Source organism: Lepisosteus platostomus, chromosome 10, assembly GCF_059453375.1.
Source record: "Lepisosteus platostomus isolate fLepPlt1 chromosome 10, fLepPlt1.hap1, whole genome shotgun sequence".
Classification (NCBI taxonomy): Eukaryota; Metazoa; Chordata; class Actinopteri; order Semionotiformes; family Lepisosteidae; genus Lepisosteus; species Lepisosteus platostomus.
In genome coordinates this window covers 11,113,535-11,135,920 of record NC_142620.1, presented here as the reverse complement: position 1 = coordinate 11,135,920, position 22,386 = coordinate 11,113,535, and the positions used below count along the sequence as shown (strand labels likewise).

The following is a 22,386-nucleotide window of genomic DNA, read 5'->3' as shown; positions in this document are numbered from 1 at the left end:
GAACAGGTGGACACTGCTTTTACCTTGTCAGCAGTTCCTTTTGGAAATTGTCAATAAAATAATCAGCACTTAAAAGAAATGATGCAATTGACAAGTTACTCTTCTAGTTCTTATAGGCCTTTGTGCAATTTTTGTTTTAAAAAAAAGAAATTAGCAAGAATCCCCAGGAATTTAATTTTTTATTCCATTTCAAACAAGACTTCATGACTGCAAAGAAAAATAAAACCAATAAAATTCGGTTAGAACCCATTCTGTGTAATGGGTGAATATTATAGAAAATGACTGTACAGTTATTTTACATGAGGAGCACTTGATCCACACAAGCCTGCTCTCTGCTGGGTTCTGGACAGTAGCCCCCCCTCCTTTAAAGGCCTTGAAGTTTGCTGCAGAAGAAAAAAAAACATCAGAGTAACGCCAAGGCTAACTGCAAAAAGCAAGACGCTTAGAAAACCAACATACTATGACCCGTAGTCTATTTTACACACACCAGGAAAGGTAGTTTTCTGGGCAGAAGGTAATTTATAGTAGCTGTTAAAAATGCCCAGTTTATAATCTGTAAATTTCTGCTGTAGGTCTGCTAAATATCTGAATGTAATATTTCTTAAAAGTACACAAATGTTCACACAGAAATGGATTTATCCCCTAAGACAGTCAGAAATATGTGTGGGAAAAGACTGTGAGATCTCAGAAACTGTGACGGGCATAAATAAATGCAAGAGGAGCTTTTCTTTACCTGTCTTCAACTGTCTTGCTAGAGGGGTAGTAAACTTTAAAAGCAAAGCCACTTCTTGGAAAAGAACCCTAGAGAGCAGAAAAGACAAGGAAAGGGTTTCACTCTGTGCCAACACTGCACTTGTACTGTCAAGCCCGACACGGTATCTATTTCCAGAATTTCCTAACCTGTTGTATTCACATTTGTACGGAACCTCTCGTGAATTCTTCACACCAGAATACAGCAGGCAGCACTCCTCTTACAGCTACGAACTACTTTTCCTCAAGTAGAGTTCCAATATTAAAGTTTTGCCTTTCTGATATGGTCCAGGTAACAATTCATAATTAACATGAGAATGTAAAACTGAGAGTTTCTACCTCAGTTTTATGCTAAGTGCCTTTGAACAGTACCAGATTTCGTTCTTCAGCATAAAGTAAGCAAATTACAGCCTGACATTTCAAGATGCCCATAGAAACCCTGAATACTGTACCGGGTTAATGCAGAGGCTCTCTGTGTTTGCCATGTGGAAAGGATCATATTTGTCTGCAAACACAATGACATCAGGCAAAGGGTACACCCTCAGCGCGTAGTCATACGCCCAGTACACCGGGCTGACGTAGAGTGGCAAGGGACTCAGGTGACCCTGTGACAGGATAGTTTTCACAAACTAGAGACCACACAGAAAAGGTACAAAAAAAGTTAGCCGCATGGATGCTTAATTGAGCAGTAGAGAAAGCATGCATGAAAGCAGTAAAACAAAGCATGACTTGTATGGCTGTGGGTTGGTTATCACACGCTGGGCTTCATAAGGGCTAGAATTGTAAAGTACTCAATGCAAAACAGCAATTCATAGATTCATATATTAACGGCCTGGGGCTGAATTACACCTACATCTGTCCAGAGCAAGAGCCCCCCCAGCTTTGTCGAGAAGTGTCTATTTATTGTCCCTTTAAGCATTGCTTACAAATGCAGATATTCTCCCTCAAGGTCATACTCACATGGTTGGGAATATCTAAATTGCTGCTGGGAAACCTCACGCAGTTCCTGCACATCTTGTTCACCAGGTCTTCCCGGAACACAACGATCTCCTGCGTGCAGTACTGGATTCTGACCCAAAAAAGGGGCAGGAAAGCCATTTCAATGCTGCAATGCAAAGCTTCAACGAGCTCCAAAAACTAAATGTCCGTATTTTATGATCCGGGCCAGTGCAGGGATTACCAGCCAGCTTTCCGTCGTCGCCATTACCTGCAGGGATTCGTTGTAAACACTGAAAAAGGCACCTTTTGCCTGAACTCTTCAGTGATGTGCTCGGCAAGCGGGGGTCTGTGGACGGAAAATTACATTTCCATTAGGTTTACACAAAAGGCCATTTCCACAAGCTGTGAAAGACTGACAGCTCGGCCATGTATAATAGCCTTTCTAACGCAACAGCACCTTTTCTCCCCTTAATGATGCAGTAAGTGTTGCGTGACATAAAAGGACTCGAGGTTGCACTGTTCATTATTCCAGGAAAAGGGAGCAATGCATAACTCAAAAGAGTTCTCTCCGATATAAATCACTGGGACACGAAAGGCCAAGAAAGTCCTTGAAATATAAAGGGTGGAGACCCCAGGGAAAGAAAAGCACGTGTCCCAGGCAGGCACCGTGTGGATACGGTACCACTGAGGAAGAGGACAAGAGCCCGAAGCCGTGAGCGGGCAGCACCGTTGCGGGTCCTCACCTGGGTAAAATCATACTGGGCCCAGGGTCCTCAGGGCCGGGGACAAACACGAAGCGGCTGCTGTCAACCGTAAAAAGGAAAATGTCAGTGCTTCCACAGAACACAGAAATGAAGAATAAGGACACTGTGGTTTCTCCTGGCATTGAACAACAAAATCAGATCCTGCTTCGTGGCTCAATTTTTCCTATTAGAACAGTTCCGTTCTGAGAGTCATTATGCAGACTACCCATTTCATTATCAAATTATTCATTATTATTACAGTCTTAATAAAATGCCTCACGCTACATAAAATTTTCACTTAATTTGAATCAGTGTCTTGTTCGCCCGAAGAAATGGCATTATCTAGGAAATTCAAATTCAGTCTTGTTTATTTTGAGATTGATGTTTACAACCAACAATCAGGATTAGCGAAAACATCAAGCCGCCTGAGCAATAATACTGAATTATCGTAGCACCATGGCCTGCTTCACACTGCTTGAAGCTTTATCTTAATCTAGCATGTATTACTGCCAAATCCGCACTGATATAAAATTATTTTTGTATTTAACATAAGTCTATTAAAATGACTAAATATTTCAACCACTGAAATCAAATAAAAAACTAATCTAAAAAGTTTTTCAATTCAGTTTATATGTGAAAGCAGTAAAACAAAGCATGACTTGTATGGCTGTGGGTTGGTTATCACACGCTGGGCTTCATAAGGGCTAGAATTGTAAAGTACTCAATGCAAAACAGCAATTCATAGATTCATATATTAACGGCCTGGGGCTGTATTACACCTACATCTGTCCAGAGCAAGAGCCCCCCCAGCTTTGTCGAGAAGTGTCTATTTATTGTCCCTTTAAGCATTGCTTACAAATGCAGATATTCTCCCTCAAGGTCATACTCACACTGCTTGAAGCTTTATCTTAATCTAGCATGTATTACTGCCAAATCCGCACTGATATAAAATTATTTTTGTATTTAACATAAGTCTATTAAAATGACTAAATATTTCAACCACTGAAATCAAATAAAAAACTAATCTAAAAAGTTTTTCAATTCACTTTATACGTGGGTGGTGCCAGCAAATCTGTCTGAATGGAGTTAAAGTATTGTTTTTTTATGACGGAACTGTTGGATGTTTATTTTTCCAAGTTGCCAGGCAAACACAAGGAGGAAGACCGAGCTGGATCTCCACTTCCTCCATCCTCACAATGACAGGGAAAGGCTGCCACAGTCCAGCACTGCTGGCCCAGACTATACCAGTCTGAGCTACACTCTTACAGCTGCATTCTACAGCTCAAACTACAGCGCCTGAAGGAGGAGATAAACAGCAGTTTCTGTCTGTGTCTTTATGGCAGCATAGAAAACTAAATAATTCTGATGGCAAGGAGCTAGTATTGTACATTTCCATCTAATGTGAAAAAACAGGCCAGTCATACCCTACATTCCTCAATACTTCAACACAACAGTAATATGAAGGTTCCTGCTAGATGCTTGCCGTCACCTCGGGTTCTACTGCAAGACAAGTTCATTAGAGAAAGCTCACCTTTTCTGGATGTTGGGATATTCACAGATCACATCAGCTAGTGCCTTCAATGACTCTGAAGCAAATCAACATCATTAGAAACCAGATCTGAGATTCTAAAAAAAAAACAGCTTCAAAAGCCAATTTGTTTTGCAAAGTTAGCATAAATACAGCACAAGACTGCAAAGAACTGTGTCTTCATTAGTCATAGATGTTAATTCCATGATGAAAAGTAAAATGAAACAGAAATGACAATGCTTACACTCTGAAGCCTTGTCTAGCTGTGATAAGGCTCCAGATTCAAAATCTTGTTTCTGCTTTCGCTCAACTCTTCTTTTTACATTTCAGTGTGGAATTAACCTCTACTTGTTCCAGTAAGATATTTTGTTAGGAACAGAAACATTAAAACAAAACGGCCAGATGGGCAGAAGGACCTGTACGTGTGTGAAATAGAGATCAGTTTGAATTTTCAAACAGTTTAATCCCTTCTTGGAGAAAATGGAACAAACTATACACGGTAGAGAGGGGCGGGAAACATTTAACACAGGGTACAAACATCATGTGCCCATTATTCACAGTTATTTTTCGCATCCGCTCACCTTTAAGGGATTTGATATGGCTTCTGCCGTACGGGGCAGAAGAGAAGTTTCCACAGAAAATGAAGCAGGTGGGTGGCATGGCCGAGTATCCTGTGGAACATCAAGGGAAAACAGACCAAAAAAACTCGTAGCTGTGTCATACTTTAGTCACAGATTGAAGGCAGGATCAGTGACAAATAGGTCCTAACATGCAGGAGTCATTCTTAATGCACCAAAACAGCCACGTAAGTACCCAGTACCCTCTTGCCACTCCTCCGTCTTAAAATGACAGCTAATGACCTGACTTCAGTCACGGTCCTGCGCACAGATTATGACTAGCCACTGCCTTTCCTCTGTATGCTAATTTGAGTTTAGATAATGTCCTTCAGCAACACTGAGGGCTACTAAATTTCCCACAGGGCACTGCACCGAACACTCAAGACACAAAGCATGTAAATGAGCAATAATATACAATATATTTAAAAGTAAATCATTAGCTACATTACAATAATGAGACATTTTTAGCATTGCAGTATTTTTCCTTTAAATAGAGCTACAAATATTTTTTACACTTGATTTAGCTTATGAAGCGCTGTGAAGACAGGCCACGTTTAAGAGATTTGTGAGCAGAAGCTGATGTAGTGCAGCCTCGCAACCACCAGATGTCGCTACAGAGCTTCCAAATGTCTCGGCGCCTACTTTCCATTGTACGCCTATGCTACCTGAGAACATGATGTGAAGTTTCTCCAGAACCTCCACGCTGTCCAGCCAGACGTCTGAAACAAAGACAAACATGGCATCCTCGTTCTCTTCTTCCAGCTGCTTCAGCTTAGCAGAGGCTTTTACGGACGTAGAAGAGGGGCCTCCAAAGAAATTAATGTCCCCGTAGTAAGCCCTGAAAACAAATCAAGCTGTGAGATCTAGTAATAAATAGCCAACTTCAGTCCATTTTAACACTCTTCTTTTAAAGACAGAAAAAAAGCCTGTATTGCAAACTGACAATATTTTCACCTGCGCAGTCACTGCCCTTCTCAGAACCTGTTATTAATTCGACTAAAGCCTCCAAACGGGAGGACTAAGTGAAATTGTTAAACGAAGTTATTAATAATAGAAAAAATGTTTTCAAAATTAATTTCAAATTAGCTCCCTGCTTTAATGGCATCAGTTCTGAATATTTACTACAAGCTCCTGGAGTCTATTCTTTTCGGCAGTCTTCTACTGTCACTATGAAGGCCAATATACTGTGGCTCAACCACATATTTACAGTTCTCGGGGGGGGAAAAAAAATAACCTTGTTGTGCTTGACGGTTCAGTAGGTGGAAACCCAAAGGCGTTGACGTGAAACACAGAGTCCTCGTAACGCCCTGTATCAACAACATAGAGAGGTCAGTTACTTAGAAAAGCCCGTGTTCTAACACCCTTCCTCCCATAACACTTGTAAAGACAAGGAGAGCTGTGCTTTCAGACGCAACAACAGACCTAGAGCACTGTAAAGGGTGTTGGGTCTCCCGCTGGTGTAAGGCAGTGATTTCTTATAGCTATGCTTACAAATGCAGATATTCCGCTAAACATCTGGGCACCAGTAATTCAAGCGAGGACTCCATGCTGAAAAGAGACTCTAAGCATGGAATAAGACTCTAAGAGACACAGAGGTGTCTTTTATACTGGGGGGAAAACGAAAAGCTGTCCTGTCTGCAGTATGCAGTAAAGAATGCACTGCTTTTCCTTCGGGGGTGACATTATCTTTTTGGTTTTCCTGAAATGGTATGAAGGAAGAGATGTATGATCTTTTACTCAAGGCAAATGATTAAAATCATAATGCCCTAAATTTTGCTGTCAAAAGCAGCCTGTAGAACAGCCTGCTCAACTGTAGCGGTTCTTATAGGTTTTTATCTCCGGCACCTAACAGACAGGGAGACAGGTCCAGCTGAACTAATTCTAAAATAATTATAATGACTATTTAGGTGCAGAAGAGCTCAGATGGGGATGAAAGCCTGCAGACACTTTTGCCCTCTGAGACTGGAGTTGTACACCCCTGATTCAGGCTTTGGAAGGCTACAGAAAATGTAGAGGAAAAGTTTCAATCATGTGCTACACGATTTTGATTTGCATAAGCATCACACTTTACCTTCTGCCAAAACAAAACACGCTTCAGTGTACAGCCCACTATGAAACTGGTACAGAGGGGGTTAAGGAGAATTACTGTATTAAAGTTCATAACATTACAGATTAATACTGCTGAAATCAAAAGCTGAAATATGAAAAATAAAGCACTGTGTCAATGTCCCTTATTATATCATGAACACTCTTTAATTTTCCCATGGAGGAAATGAGTTAAATATATAATAAAACAACAAGGAGCTATGTCCTACAGCTGTTATTTGCAGAAATACTCTATTGAGATGCCGTTCTATCTCTCCGGCAGTTTTCACAAACGTGGAAAAATGCATTTTATATCTGAGCAAGCCAGTCTCTTCGGGTTCCTTATTATACTAGATTGTCACCGATTGATGTTGTCATTGAGCTGACATTTATACCAGGAGCTGACTAAAAGGACAAGTTGAAAAGGATATCGCTTTGCTGAGGTTCAACTGCACAGCCCCACTGGGATCTTCTAGGTAGAACTTGCCCTACAAAAATAAAACAGACGATACGTGCACACATAGGTAGTCACAAGTAAAAAAAAAAAAAGAACATGACATCACATCAAAATAAGACAAAATCATAATTAGGACAACTCCTGTTTCAAGGTTTGCTTTCAGATGAAAGTACGATCCTTGCTAATATCATGCAGTTATCAATCCAAGTGCTGCAGTGAAAATCCCTAGAAAACAACTGTGTGTAAACCAAGTCCAAATGGCTTTAAGACGGGAAACACCACTTGGTAGCATTAAAAGTCACCATGACAAAAACATATTTTTCTTTTTATATGCTGTGCCACTTGACTACTTTGTCACGTTTGAAGTTTTTTTGAAACAGATGTCTTTGCAGCATCCCTTTGTGGTTATTTGGGAAATAGGCTTATAGTCCAGCCATGACATCACTTCCACTAAAGCCCTGAACGGCAGGGAGTGTTCGGCTCTGCAGAGGGAACATCATGTACAGACATCATGTGGCCCGAACTCTCCGGCAAAGGGATTAGAGAAAGCAGGCGCGACCTGGCTTGCCCTACCTCTTTGAGCTGTGTTACCATTCCCAGGACAATAACCTCCCCCAGCTTGGAGGTGCTTCCGAGAAGAGCCTCCACAGTCTTCAGCTGGAACAAAGCAAACGAGGAAGGCTCGTCATTAGGAATACAAGGCACGGGAAGGAGGAGCAAGCTTGTATGCCCTCGACGAGCAAATCTTAGGTACTCATGACAGAGACCTGATGTAATCCTGCAAAATCTGAACTTTTAAAAGGGCCTTTATAGGATCATCCACTTGGGATCCCCATTTCCCCATAGCTGGTGGCCTGAAGTCATGCAACGTAGAAAGACGTTATAATCCCACTAATGAATCCCCCTAGAACTGCAATCAGATGTTAGTGTCCAATCTGTGTCCTGGTTTGGAGTTAGGACAGCCATGCAGGAAAAAAGGACTAATGTCCATCTTAAGGTGAATGCTTGCTACAGCATCAAGTCCAGTTGCTCACCTGAAATTTGTTTCTGCCTTCTTCAGGCGCTGACCCAATAACAGGGGCGGTGAACAGTTCATGCCTGTGCGTCCGCTGACAAGACAGGGAATGAGAGAGGTATTTGAAACTAAACAGAACCCCTTCACTTAAAGCACAAAATATTTTACTTACAGTACATGTAACTTAAATCAATAGGTTTTTTAATTGTTGCTTTTAAATGACATATTCCAAACACTGAATTAATGACATTAAGATAATCTTTGCTACTACAAAAACAGATAAAAGTATCTTCTTTTAAAGCTGCTATTTTTGTATTTATATTTACCCAAGATTTCAATCACCTCAGCCACATTAGGGGAAAAATAAGACAAATGAACAACTGTACAATAGAGTTCCTGCTTAGAGACTTTATACATATGAAAATGACAACTTATTATTAACTAATAATTTATTATGAGTTTCATAAACCAGCTATGTTTTTATAGAGATAATATTAATTAAAAAAAATCAATTTCAGTGCTTCAGAAGCCCAAAAGCCTGATGCCTTCACTGTATCTATACCCGAAATTATCAGAGGCCATGCTGACACAATGATCGCTTGCTCTGGACATAGAGGCCTACATGGCTCACTGGGAGATGGGTGGGTGTACTGGTGGGATTCTTGTGCTGGGAGCCTTTCTGATGGCAGGCCAGAGCTCACAGAGCCCTTCTGGAGCCCCATACAGTACAGGGACACCAGGCACCGTGGGGCTGAGAAGTCTAACCTGCTGCAGGATGGTATAGCGCTCTCTGAAGAGCTCCGCTTTGTCCCTGGCTCTGCCGCACAGACTGGGCGTTGGGTGGCTCGTCATGGCAAGGCTGGAAAAAAAACAGTTTAAGATGTGTTTTTTTTTCTGCAGTGGGAAACCCCTAACAGATTGCGGTATAACCTCAACAACACCGTGAAGTTTAACTCAAACAGTTTCAGTCATGAAAACAACCTTCCAGTTTCAGGTTCACAGCCCTAACTACTACTCCACACTGCCGCCTCCTTAGCTAAAAGAAAAAATGTGGAAATTAAGGAGGTTACAGAGGCATTTGAGATCACTTTTCGATTAGTTTCACATCAGCATCTTTAATGTTATTTGTGAAAATTAATAACAGACCGCAGTATCAAATACTTTCTGGGGGGATTCTGATTTAGGGGTGCCCAGTGGTGACCCCACAGGCAGTAGCTCAGCACCACTGACGCCTCAGCCAAGCACAGACACCACCTGTCTGAACCTGTGGAACCTGCAATGCTGCTCAGCACCAACGGCAACAACACTTCGTCAGCAGGGTCAAACTAACTAATTTACAAAACTTACGGAATAAATTTCTTCCTCTCGGAGTTGTAGATGTATCGAGGCACATCGAAAGCTCCAATAATATTGAAGACGTGGTCTCTGGAGTTAAAGACATAGGATGAAACTGTGAAAAGCAGCTATAAAACAAAACAGGAAAGCTTACACTTCACTGTTCCAATAAAAGTTTATTTAGAAAAGCATTACTAATGTCTACACTTTATGGCTATTACCCCAGTGTCCTGGCCAAATTTCCCACTGGCCTTTACCAGTCATGGCCTCCTAATCATCCCCATCTATGAACTGGCTTCATCACTCTGTTCTCCCCACTAAGAGCTGATGTGCGGGGAGTGAACTGGTGCATCATCCAGGTAGGGGCTGCACACTGGTGGTGGTGGAGGTGATCCCCATTACATGTAAAGTGCTTTGAGTGGAGTGTCCAAAAAAGCACTATATAAGCGTAAGGAATTATTATTATTATTATTATTATTATTATTATTATTTACACTTCCCAGATTCTAGGTAATTATGTTGAATTTTCAAAAAGATTTGGAGCAGAAATATGCTGTTTGCGTTCGTCACCACCATCCCAGCAACAATTACTCACATGGTTTCATCACACGACTGACTGCACTCCTGAACTGCAGACTCCACCATGGCCAGCTCTATCATATTAGAGGACACTTTTGAGAAAGACAAAATGCTTTATTCACAGAAACAATGCCACAAAAAGGTGGAACAAATACAATCCCAAAACTCTGCTGTGCACTTTCACAACGATCATGATCAAGTGTTAAGAAGCTAATACATCTTCACTAATCACACTGTTCTCCATTCAGCAAATCAGGTGCTGTGTTTGCTACAGCCTACAATGTATAATTGTGACTATAGACTTGCCTCCCACAGAATCAAACACTCTATATTCCAACCCACAACAATTGTATGCCGTTTCCACACACAGGCAATAAAGCATTCTTCAGCTGATGCCTATGCAATAACAAGGAAAGCAATAGGACATGTTTAACTCACATGGCTGCTTTTCCACAGCATCCAAGATTCGTTCAATAACATCTTCCAGCTCTTGCTCTTTAACGGACTCCAAAACCTCCACCAGGTATTTGCTGGCTTCGCTAAATTAAAACAAAAACAGGTTGCAAAAGTGAGTGAATGTATACCCCTGGCCTCAATTCTAAAGCTATTAGCTACCAGGCACTGCCCAGCCCTTCAGTGGTGTATGTAAACTTTATTTATATAGCTTTATTTTAAACTTTATTTTATATAGCGCCTTTAAAGGTGTGTTCTCAAACCCCTTATGAGTGTCCCTCTCTTTACCTGAAATGTCCAATCGAACATTGTGAAAATACGAACAGCCCAAATCAGTGCTCCTCACTACTAGATCGACAATCTTCAGGTAACGGGATAACATCTGCACGCTGTCAGAAATTTCCAGGAGGGAAACGGCAGGGATTTCCAACGTCTTCTGACTAAAGGACTTCCTTACAAGAGCTCACTAAATATGCGGCAGCAGTTTCAAAGCAGCATCAAATGAAAAGAAATTACAACTGGTGCGTGAAAACAAAACGTAAAGATAATAGTTAAAGATCTGCTTTATCTGAGCAGATCCGCTGCGTGAGTGCTAGTATACACCCTCCTGAACCTGCCTGCGGACCCTTACAACCCCGGGACACCCCCTAGATGTTGACTGTCCAGTCCATCCCTAGCGCTGCTCTTCTCTACAGCCACGACAGCGGGGAAAACATGAACTTGAAAATAACCACTGAGAGCCAACGACCGATAACGAAATCTACTTACGGTCGGAGGATTAGTCCCCGCATTTTGAAACTTGAAGAAACCTTCTGTTTAACTTTACTACTCGCCATCTTCAACAATTCGCGCTAAATTCCCCCACTTCCGCTCCGCTCGCCACTCCCACAGGCGTCATTTTTTCTTCCTACCCTAATTCCTGTAGAGACACGCCCCCACGGAGGAGGAGGAGGGGTAGAGAGGTGGACGGACTGGTGCCCTGATGCGGATTCAGCGTCCGCCTCTCTCCGCTCTCCCGCTTCTCTTCTTCCCATCCTTCAAACAACCCGCTACAGGCAGACAGCCGCCCTGGCGCTGTGCACACCTGCAGCCGGGATTCACCTCCCTCCCCGCCCCCTATCCCTCCCTCCAGGGGGGGCGTGTCTTCACAGTAATTCGGGTGGGAAAAAAATTAACATCTCCGCTAGGAGTTAGCTGCTGGAGGGACGTCTTTGTCACTGAGCTCGTCTTAGCCTTAAATCATCTTGCCTGAGACAGAATGGGCTTGAATCTCCCCGATTTCTATTGTCTTAACGGCGTTGTAAGGCACCCATACAGAAGCAAAGTGAGCAGGAAAAGATTTAGGTGGATTGGCTAAAGATTTATGCCCCATCACGACTGCTAAGAATCATGTTTGTTGACAGGCAACAAACGACATTTAATTGCTAGTACAGTCCACAGTTCTGTGTATCTGTGTGTTTGTGTTGCTGCAGATTTCTGTGTCTGCGAGTTACGTGTAAATTCTCTCGATACCAGTACTTCAGGTCAGGATAGAGCAGTCGAGCAGAGCCCTTTCTCGCACTGTGTGCGCGCTGACCAGCACGTCGACACGTTGTTTGTTCCTCAGCGGTTGCCATACTCCTCTGCTCCCACCATCTGAATAAGCAGAAAATAAAAACAAGCCCTGCCGATAATGGCCCCGTCTTTCAGTAATTTGCCCTAACTCTGTAGTTAGCACCCATGTCCCGTTCGCAGATCGCAGAGGCTGTGGCTGGCGAGCGAAGCGGTCACACGGCCGTCGCGGACGCCGGTTATGTGTATGTGTGGGGAGGATATGTGGTAAGCACAGTTACTCATCATCTCGACAGTCAATACAGTTCACAGCCGGGTTAACAAAAAAAAGTAAAGACGATAAATTCTACTTTATTTATTAGGAATAGCCAGATCGGGGCTTTTTCTGGTCCCTGGTCCCGGTTTATGACGTTTTCGATTTGAGAGGAGCGCTCCAGATACACGACGGAGCCCTTTCATGAGCAAAATAATTGGTTTAATTTAACGCTCTTCACCGTTCTCACCTTTGCTGCTAAAAGTTGCAGACTTCAATTACTTACAAGATCTATGAGCTCCGATCCCAGTGCTAGAAATAAAAGACAGCTTGTTTACATAACTAGGGAAGGCACGTTTTCTGGAGCTCTGACATTATAGACTGCGCGATGGTATTATTTTAAGAACTTGGCGCAGTAGGGACGTCATGTTAACTGTACAGGACCCATTCTCTCACCGTCTCCTACACAATTAAATTTTGTTACACGTGAGAACAAAGCCCAAGAAATAAGACTATTTTCTGCATTTCTGCAGTCAATTGCTGAACACGGCGTATTCTACCCCAGTGATGAAATATGGTTGTACGATGTGGACAGCGGGATATGGTAATCTTAAACCTGAGTTATGAGCCAAATCAGTAGCCTTTTGTTAATGCACTGTGTGTTAATAGCAGAGCTAATAATAACTGAGTATTAAGTGAAGTTTTTAAAGTGATGTTTCAAACCATTAATCTGACATATCCGTGGTACTCTTAATGTCTTAAGAGGAGTAGACATTGTACATTGTGTATTATGGTGTCTCTGAATTCAGAAATATCAGTTTCCTGTCAGAATAGATTATAATAGTAATTTTCAAAGGAATAGACTTTTGCTTTAGCAGTTGTTTTTTAAATAATTTATAATACATTTTGTTAAGTGACTGATATTTCCATAACTTTATTAATAAAGTTAATTAATAAACATATTAATAAACAAACATATTATTCCTTGTTTGACGCTTTTTGTAAAGCATAATCAAAGACACACAGCCCATTCTGTAAGTACTCCCTCACACAGCAGAGATGTAGCATCAGAATTTGGCCTTGTCATAACCTTCCCATTGGTGAATCATCAGGCAGGCTCATCCAATGGAAGGAGATGCCCCTCCCCCCATGTCAGGCACCTGTGGCTGTTCTTTGAATGGAGAGATGTACATCTTCGGAGGGTATAACGACAATGGCTACACAAATCAGGCAAGTTGTGGTTAGGGTTAGGGAAGCCTTTACAGTGCTTTCCATTTTTAGTGGAACAAATCACAGTGCTGCGATTGTCACAGTTATCTGAAAGATGTGCAAATGGCAGAAGCGTTTGTTAATCATAATATCCTTTTCAGGAGAGGCCATTATGCATTTTTGCAAGATAGGTTTGGATGCTGAAAATGTGAACAGGGGTTCACTGATTTCCACTTGGCCTGTTTCTTCAGTTCATCATATCTGTATTTCTTTAAAGATGGCATATCAGATAGGAGGAGTGATGCATCCAAATTTGCTCTTTTGTCATCTTCTGCTTCTGCAGCTTTACTGTGTCAACCTTCGAAATGAAGAATACACCTGGAAGAAAGTGAGCTATGCTGAGGGCTGCCAGCCAACTCCAAGAGATAAAAACTCCTGCTGGGTTTACAATGACAGGTAGACCTGTAAAACTGACAACAGCCAAACACACTGAGCACATACAGCTTGGCATGACTGAGACACAGGTGCCTCTTTCACCTTAGTATTTCCATTTCCCAGTCTAGCCATCAAGAGTTCAGCTGCACCTTTCTGATTTTTGGGGGGATCAATATTATTGCGTTCACATGTGATTCATTCAGCTAGTTTTCTTTCAAATGGAAGAAAAAAACATCTTCAATCAACAATTTGCCTAACGTTCCCCATTTTTCAAAAGCAATGTCTTGTATTTAATGTTGGCCTTGTCTTGAACGTTCCTAGACCTGGAGAAGTCTTTCATGTGAACAGTGCTTTCATATTACTTGTGTGATTCAACAGGACAATGGCATCATTGTAATGTAAAATACAAACAGATAGAATGATTGACTTAATGAGAGGGCATAATGCACAAACACTAAAAACTCTAATTACTGACATCGTACATTCCTATCCCGACTCCTTATATGTGAAGAATTAAGGGTTGATTTTTTTTAAAGTAAGTATAATTTCCCCAGATTCTTTCTCTCTCTTTGTGTAACTCCTCTAACAGTAAAGCTTCTGAAAGCTTTGTTAATTATTCATGTAGTTTCTCCCTCTCAGTCTCCTGGAGGCCAAGCTTGGGGAATTGCTAACCCTCCCCACTCTCCAAACTAGCACACAACCAGAGCAAATCCAACATGCAGGATGAACAAGCCGGAGTTCTAACAGTCATTTGGGAGGCAATTTATAGCCGCCTTGCACGTGTACCTTCTTCGTGCACACTTTCGAGCAAAACACGGGGAGCATAAATAATAGACACGGGCACTTTTCAAAAAGGAAAAAACACAAAGCAAAACTGAATCTGTTGGCTCAGCAAGTAAGTCAAGATTGTTGGGCATATTAATGTGAGCTTCAGAGCTCTGTGGCTGTTTTAGGCAAAGTCAGCTGACACTCCAGGTAGGCCCAAGCCAGCTGTTGTTACTGGATGAAAGTAAATATCCTCACTTCCCTGTTCTTTCCTCTCCTGCAGGATCATTTACTTCGGTGGTTATGGCTGCAAAAGATTCAGTGAGATCAGTGACTCCACCAGCTTCACTGTAGATGAAGTCTCCTGGGTACTGCACAGTACATCTGTGGCACCTGTTCATTCCCATGGTCCCCATAACTCTTTATTTCAGTCAAGGGGAACAGGAAAATAGAAATCCCTTTTAGTTCTTTTTTTTTTTTCACTGTGTTACTCCTTTTCAATTATACAGTAGACTCATCACATCACATTATTCGTTTGAGCCCCACATATTTTCTGTACACATCACAGCGTTATTGCAAATAACAGTGTTTTGTTGTCGAACCTATTTGACTATTTGAGGCACAGTGTGCTTCCTTTGACTCTAATAAAAAGTAAAACACAAAAGAACAAAGCTTGGGTTTAGACTAAATTTAAACCTGAGTCCACCTATCAATGTTAAATTCCAAACATTTCACCTTGTGATAGATTTGTGTTCCAGAGGCTACTTATTCCAAAGGAACCATGTTGGACTTGGTGGATTAATTGATTTTTATGTTTAATCCATACCATAAAGTTAGTCATGTTTTTATGTCAAATACATTGGCTTGTTTTAATTAAAATAACTTATACAGACATCCTGCTGCACACTTCTCATCCAGGTGGGGGAGATATTTTGGGGCTGGAACAACGAAGTCCACGTTTTTGACCCCCGAACGCTAACCTGGAGTGAACCGAGCACCAGAGTAAGAAACTTTAAACATTCCTTGAGGTTCGGTGTGTGCTTTGTTTTTGCAATGTTTTGTGCAACGTTGTAAATGTAATGCCTGGGGTTCTTTCCCATGAATTCCTATCAAATACATCTGTAAGAAAGGGCGGATTGTTTTGGGAATTCTGTGTATATTATTTTTGGAATTACAGAAGACAAGCTGAATGCTTGGCAGTTGGAAAGAGGGAAGAGAACTTGATGAGAAGAACTGAAATGAGGATGTTGAGATGGATTCTGCAGATTTTAAATGAAGGATAAGATCAGAAATGAAGAAATCCGTAGACGATGTAGGGTGGTGGATGTGGTTGAGAAGATGTGAGAGGCGAGGTTACGGTGGTATGGACATATCATGAGGAGGGACGTTGAGGAAGTAACAAAGAGGGTAATGGAATTTGAGGTGGAAGGTAACAGAGGAAGAGGCAGGCCTAGAAAGAGATGGATAGATTGTGTGAGAAAAGATATGGAGGTATGTGAAGTGAGTGAGGAAGATGTGCTCGACAGAGACAAGTGGAGAAGAGCAACCAAAGCAGCTGACCCCAGGACAGTCTGGGACTAAGGCTGTGAAGAAGAAGAAGAAGAAGAAGAAGAAGAAGAAGAAGACGAAGAAGACGAAGAAGAAGAAGAAGAAGACAGTTCTATTGAATTCTATTGAATCTCTTAACAGTATGAACAGTGTAAATTAAATCAAATTCAGGTTCAGGGTTTTAACAGCCTCAAATGGGAGTGTGATGAGTATTCAGATATAACAATCTACCATGTAGAAAACTATAGACCTTAGTAGGAAGGTCAGTCTCTTTTCAGGCCATAAAGGCCCATGGGGGGCAAGGGCCACCATTTTTCTTGACCATCCAACACTGGAGGTGGAGGTGATGTGGTCAGTATCACGCTCCAGCCAGCCTATTACCCCTAGAAGGATTAACCCCCGGTACTCATTTGGAAAGCAGGCTGAGTGGACCTGGGAGCCATCTGGAAGGAATTAGAGCAAGCTACATCACCTGCCCCTACCTGGGATTGAACCCGGGACCTTCAGGAGCCAGACGCCCTTGCTGTCTGAGCTACCACGGCTCCCTAAATAGACCTTAGTGCGTATATAAAATTAAAAGATCCAGGATGGGAAACAGTTGAAACATTTACTGGGAGACCTTGTGCGGCTGGTGCCCGTAACCAAAAGGCAGCATGTACATTTGATCAAAATAAAACAGTTGCCGATTGAAGTGAACTGAGCTCTGCAGGTCTGCACAGTCTCTTGGTCTTGTTTCTGCAGGGTGTTGTCCCGGCTCCCAGAGCTGCCCATGCCTGCGCCACTCTGCACAACAAAGGATATGTGTGTGGTGGTCGAGTTGTGGTGAGCAACACCTTACACCCAGGCTCCTGCCATCCGTGCAGTACAGACTGTCATCGCAACAGGCTCCATAGTCGTTCAATAGTAATAAAAAGAAGGTTTATTTCACATAGTGCTTTTAAAAGCAGCTTCTCAAAGTGTTTAATGGAGGGTGAACAGTTAAAACAAAATAAAAGAAAGCAGTTAACAAAGATAGGAGATACATTTAGCACAAATAAACACAAGGGTTTCAAAGGGCAGTAGACAATGTCAGGGGCAGACACAGACGCCAGTGAAATAAAAGCCTTTCTGAAGAAGGTTTAGAATCCGGATTTGAAAGCACTAAATTGAGATGACTCTCTGATCCTTGAAGATGATTTTTGAGGACAGTAGCAGGGGCTTGGCCACGGGTGGGACTGGGTGGGCCTGAGCCCAGTGAGCTCAGGGTGAGACCAGGCCCACCCTGATTGATCCTAGGCTTACCCAATCAGTCCAAAGTCATTTAAAGATTTTTTTTCCCCTTGTTTGCTATTGGCTCGCTGTATCTTTTGTGGCCAATAAGAAAATGATGGAAATATAGTGGGGCGGTGCATACGTAGCCATAGCCTGATTGGCTATCGTTGTCTTCAGACGCTCTTAGAGCTATCTAGCGCTAGGTTTTTGGTTTATTAGCCAACATGGCAAAACAAATGCATATATGTACATTTTTTAAAAGCCACCTGTAGATGACCAGACCAGTCCCGAAGCAAATAAGACACATGGGATGCTACAGACATCTTGGGTTTTAAGGAGTACAGCCTGGCTTTCCGAATACAAGTGTTTCTTGAACGCAAGCGGCAGTGCACGCGTTTGCTTGTAGCATCTCGATAAGTGCTCGACCTGTAGGAGTTCAGCACGAAGAGGTTCTAAAATTTCTCCTGTAAACAAATTACAAGATTTGGAATGCATGAACAACATTAAGATAATATTGACGGATATATGCAAGTGTGCATTTTACAGATAACTATTCAGATCGTATCTAAATGCCCTGCAGTATTTTTAAGTGAGCGACGTTTACAGAGCTAAAATACATCCAAAGTATGTATTTGACGCTTTCATTAGCAGATCATTCTTGCAATTAAAGGCACGATGAATTGGTTAGCACTGTAATGCGACTATAACAATTCAGTGTTAAGTCTTGTGGAAAGTCACGAATGTCCAAATTAGGTGTCTTCTGGCATCGAAAACAGAATTCTAATTTCGTTGGTTTCATACAAGTTTAAAAGCATCATGAAGGATCAAACAAGATCTTCAGAACTTAATATTTTAATACCTTCGCAGTTTTTATTCTCATGGCGCCTCACTCGATATTACCCTTGCGGCGATGCATTTACTCCAACCTCTGAAACCCATACGTGCGTGCACGTTCTTCTAGTACAGTATGTTATGTTCAAGTCCGCTGAATATTTAAAGGCAAGGTAAAAGGTCCGTGAAGTTGCCCACCTACAGACAGCACAAACGCTGAAAAACACTGAAAAACACTCTATTCCTTAGTGCTACGTTTGTGCCTGTTTGTGCCGTTGAAAGTAGTGTTTGTACTGCTTTCATTCCCGAGATACATTCCCTCAAACAGGCATACGAAATACTTAGAACTGTTACAGGCAACAAGTGAAAATGAGCTCTTGCAGCTTTTCTTTAGCTAAAGACAAAGTCCTCATATGAGAGGCCTTTGCAAACTAGCTGTCATTTGAACGGGAATTTGCCGACTCTCTAGACAGTGACGAGATTATCGCCATATTCAATTCCAAGCCCCGACGCCTGTGTCTGGTCTAGAAGGCCAAAACCTCACAACAGAGGTAGGCACTGATTGGTTTGTGTGTGTGTGTGTCCGCCGTGGCACAGTAGCGTTCAGCAGCCTAGGCAATTGTTTCTTGAACCGTGTCTGTGAGAGAGGGAGACAGAATGTATACAAGGTTCCGCTAATTCTGCTGTTTGATTATACCGCTCGAAGATTGCATTGTAAATTGGAGGGGTGCCCCTATCTTGGCAGAACGGTCAGTTAGGGCCCCGTCCACCCAAAACTGAATTCCTGGCTACGCCCCTGGCCAGAAAGCTAGGGCTTTGGGGCATAGCAAGTGCAGGCTCTGTCACCTGTAGAGCGTAACTGATAACTCACTGGATCTGCAGTGGAGTGTATTTGAAGAGCTGCAGGTCAAGTAGCCCTCTTCTGCACTGTATGGGTACCACAGCAGAGCAGGAGCACAGAAGCCCATTCTAAAAGCTTGTGCGCATATCCCTCTTCATTTCTACCCCACACCACATTTAGTTCAACAGTGTAAAATTTGGTAGCTTGTTGGTAAGGAAAGTGTCATGATAGGTACCGTACATGAAACCAGGTAAGGGGAAGTGTCCAGTGCCAGAAAGAGAGCAAAAACAATACTGGAGGCCATAATAAAAATTCTGAAAGGAAATTGAAAATTACCGGCTTTTATTCAGAGTTTAGTTCTTAATGTAGTATGAGAATGTTTTCACAAATTTCAGGCTCTGTAGCTCAATTGTAAGGACATTATCTGTTCCCATTTAGAACACCAGGACAAGCGATATTCATTGCCTGGATCTGGACACCTGGACGTGGTCAGAGATGTACGTCTTTTCTCTCTTGCCTGTTCCTGGAGTTGGTACAACTGTGAGGGGGATTTGAAGGTGCAGAGCCCGTAGTTGGTGTAGTTGTGGAATAATTTCAATAGAAAGAGACGATAGGCACACCTAAGAGGGAATGTATGTGTTTTTTTAACTGTGGTGTATATGATTACGTTTTTAGAATTCACACTTCAGCCCAAGTTCCTGCTGGTCGCTCCTGGCACACTCTCACCCCTGTGGCCGACAGCGTGCTGTTTCTGTTTGGTGGGCTCAGTGCAAACTGCGAACCCCTAAGTGAGTCACATTGTATCTCTGTCACTGCTTTAGCTTATATTGTACCGATTGTAAGTGCAGAAAGCACTGACAATGAGTTCAAACAACTCTTTCAAGGCGACAGCTGGACGTTCAACACTCACAGCCGAGAATGGAGAGAGATGAAGCATCTGCAAAAAAATACTCCACGGTATGAATTATTTCTGTGTGTGTTGTCCCCAAGGTCCGCTGGAGTATAGAATTTGCTTAAGGTAGAAAAGCACTGCAACCTCACGGTAAAGCCGTACAGAGTGGAATGGGAAATAAAAGCAAACCCTTTGGCAAAGTGAAGCGAATGGAAACCGTAAGCAAGGGAAAAAAGCATGAATGATGTTTGCATTTACTATGATAAATGTTGAAATAGGCCCCAGTCTATTGATGTAATCCAGGTTGAAGCACCTTGACGTCTGTCCTTCAGCTGTGACAGATTCCTTTGATAACAGTGCTGTCTCCTCAGGTTGTGGCACACTGCCTGTCAGGGGAAAGGGTCAGAGGTCATTGTCTTTGGGGGAAGTCAGGATGATCTGCTGTCAGTAGACACAGTGAGTAACCTTGCAGCCACTGGTGAGCAAATGACCACAGTCCTTTTGTGTTGGCTCTAAAAGAGTTGAGCAATGTAAGTCCTTGGGTTATGCATCCAATCATTCATTTTACCACAGTTGTAAAACAGTTCATGCAGATCAACTGCTTTATTAATTCTTGTGAAAATAATTTTGAATGAGCAAAGCAGTGAAAATTGTTAATTCTCCAGGACGATAAAACACCTTTATAGGCAGGTTATTAACCCAACCTGCCTATTTATTTTTTCACATCTTGGAAGTATGACTTCCTTTGTAAATCGCCCTGGGCATTCTCCACATTTCCTTCCACATGAGATTAGTACATTGTCTATTGCTTTCTTTTACCAGGGGCACTGCAATGATATTCTTGTCTTTCAAACACAACCTTGCTCCCTTGTCAGGCAAGTATTCCATTTGAATTATTACTAATACATTTATCATCCTAATAAAGATGAATTATTTCTGTGTCATTGATTAATAATTGGCCCCTGTGTTCTTATTTACCTCTGGGGCCACTGGCTGGGTTCTAGAATGCACCACTGCTGTTTAACAGCAACTCAGAAAGCAGCTCTTCTGTCAAACATCACAATGGCTTTGTAGCCAGGGGTTCTGCCATCCAAGAAAAAAAAACATCCTTGCAAACTTCCAGATTTAGACTTCGTCTGTACAAAATTCAAGTCTAGTTAAATACCCAGAGTTTCATTTATGCTTTCCAGATAGCATATACATAACTTGAAACAAGTGCATTCATTGCATGGCAAGTGGCCAGACTGTATTTCTGAAAGTAGTGTCTGCACTGCAATGTTACCATGTTTGCAGTAATTTGGATACCTGGTATATAAATGTATTTCTCCACGGTATGTTGCTACAAGGGTTGCGTAAAGCTGTGACCTTCAGCTTTTGTGACCTTTGATAGAGTCACAAATAACTGAATAATGCGAAAACATATCGGCAGGGTAGAGTTAAAGAAAACACTTTTGGTGCACTTGGCTTGGCTCTTTCAGAACATGAAAGCTTTTTTGTTTGTCAAAGTTGGCTGTGTATTGTTTGGAGAAATCTTAGTGTTGTTGTAAAACAGACAGCTTAAATCTGTTTTAGCAAAGCCTGTCACTTTGGAATGCAGTCAGCTGCTTTGAGGCGTAGAAGAATTTGTCCGGTGTTCTGGGATGTTTAGTTGCTACACAGTGAGCTTGCTACAGTGTTGAAGTGAAGAAACATTTCCTTCCAAGTTCACCTTGTTTCCTTGCAAACAGGTTGTGTGAAGACTGCATTGGGAAAAACTCCAGGGTCCTTAACGAACAGCTGTCATGGTTGCCACTGAAACTTCGACAAGCAATACATAAAAGGATTTTGTTTTATGAGATAGCTGAAAAATCCACCAGAAAAGACAATTCTGCATAAGCATTGCAAAGTATGCCAAAATCAAATGCATTTTACTTTGGTTTATGTAGATTTTCATCTGTAGTTTGATATCAACAAAATATAAAAAGCACAGTAAGACTAGGGTAATGTAAGGACTGTGTGATGTTTTTAACAATTTAAAACTGAGTGAAGGACAGGTACTTCCAGGAAAATCAAAGTCTTAAGAGAAAGGTGAATTGTTCTATGTTTAGTTTTATTTACTCTATAGCACTTGGAGGGATGACACAGTAACTCTGGATTGCTTTGTTAATAGATACTCAGAGGACACTATATGTTGTCTTATTTTACTTCATAGAAGGGTTGTTTAACACTTGAATAAAAATAAATTTAACACTTGATATAACTGTGAATGTTATTTTGGGCAACATTTGGGCAATGAGCTTTAAAAATATTAAAAAAGATTATAGGTAACT

The 22,386-nt window shown here is 41.8% G+C and overlaps 2 protein-coding genes across 4 annotated transcripts; one reads left to right on the top strand and one right to left on the bottom strand.

Annotated features, from left to right (window-relative positions):
* Window positions 1-160: 160 nt before the first annotated feature.
* On the bottom strand, window positions 161-11,448 carry pole2 (polymerase (DNA directed), epsilon 2). The gene is made up of 19 exons (XM_088648101.1): window positions 11,270-11,448; window positions 10,487-10,587; window positions 10,065-10,140; window positions 9,482-9,559; window positions 8,900-8,993; window positions 8,154-8,228; window positions 7,693-7,776; window positions 7,094-7,150; window positions 6,649-6,697; window positions 5,812-5,884; window positions 5,243-5,415; window positions 4,542-4,631; window positions 3,964-4,018; window positions 2,433-2,492; window positions 1,958-2,035; window positions 1,711-1,819; window positions 1,203-1,379; window positions 734-801; window positions 161-383 (listed from the first exon to the last, which is right to left on the bottom strand). Exons 1-19 carry the CDS (start codon window positions 11,335-11,337, stop codon window positions 365-367), a joined length of 1,584 nt encoding a protein of 527 aa, XP_088504227.1. The 5' UTR covers window positions 11,338-11,448; the 3' UTR covers window positions 161-364.
* Window positions 11,449-11,708: 260 nt separating this feature from the next.
* Window positions 11,709-22,316, top strand: LOC148653291 (kelch domain-containing protein 1). Of its 3 annotated transcripts, XM_088648104.1 has the most exons (13): window positions 11,709-12,319; window positions 12,839-12,909; window positions 13,418-13,535; window positions 13,858-13,970; window positions 14,998-15,082; window positions 15,633-15,716; window positions 17,004-17,084; window positions 19,624-19,682; window positions 19,861-19,973; window positions 20,070-20,142; window positions 20,449-20,533; window positions 20,900-20,952; window positions 21,805-22,316. In XM_088648104.1, exons 1-13 carry the CDS (start codon window positions 12,221-12,223, stop codon window positions 21,950-21,952), a joined length of 1,182 nt encoding a protein of 393 aa, XP_088504230.1. In that variant the 5' UTR covers window positions 11,709-12,220; the 3' UTR covers window positions 21,953-22,316. The 3 variants fall into 3 exon arrangements, with proteins under 3 accessions (XP_088504230.1, XP_088504232.1, XP_088504231.1); XM_088648106.1 differs by lacking the exon at window positions 20,900-20,952 and having other exon boundaries at window positions 21,805-21,945; XM_088648105.1 differs by lacking the exons at window positions 12,839-12,909; window positions 13,418-13,535.
* The last annotated feature ends 70 nt before the right edge of the window (window positions 22,317-22,386 follow it).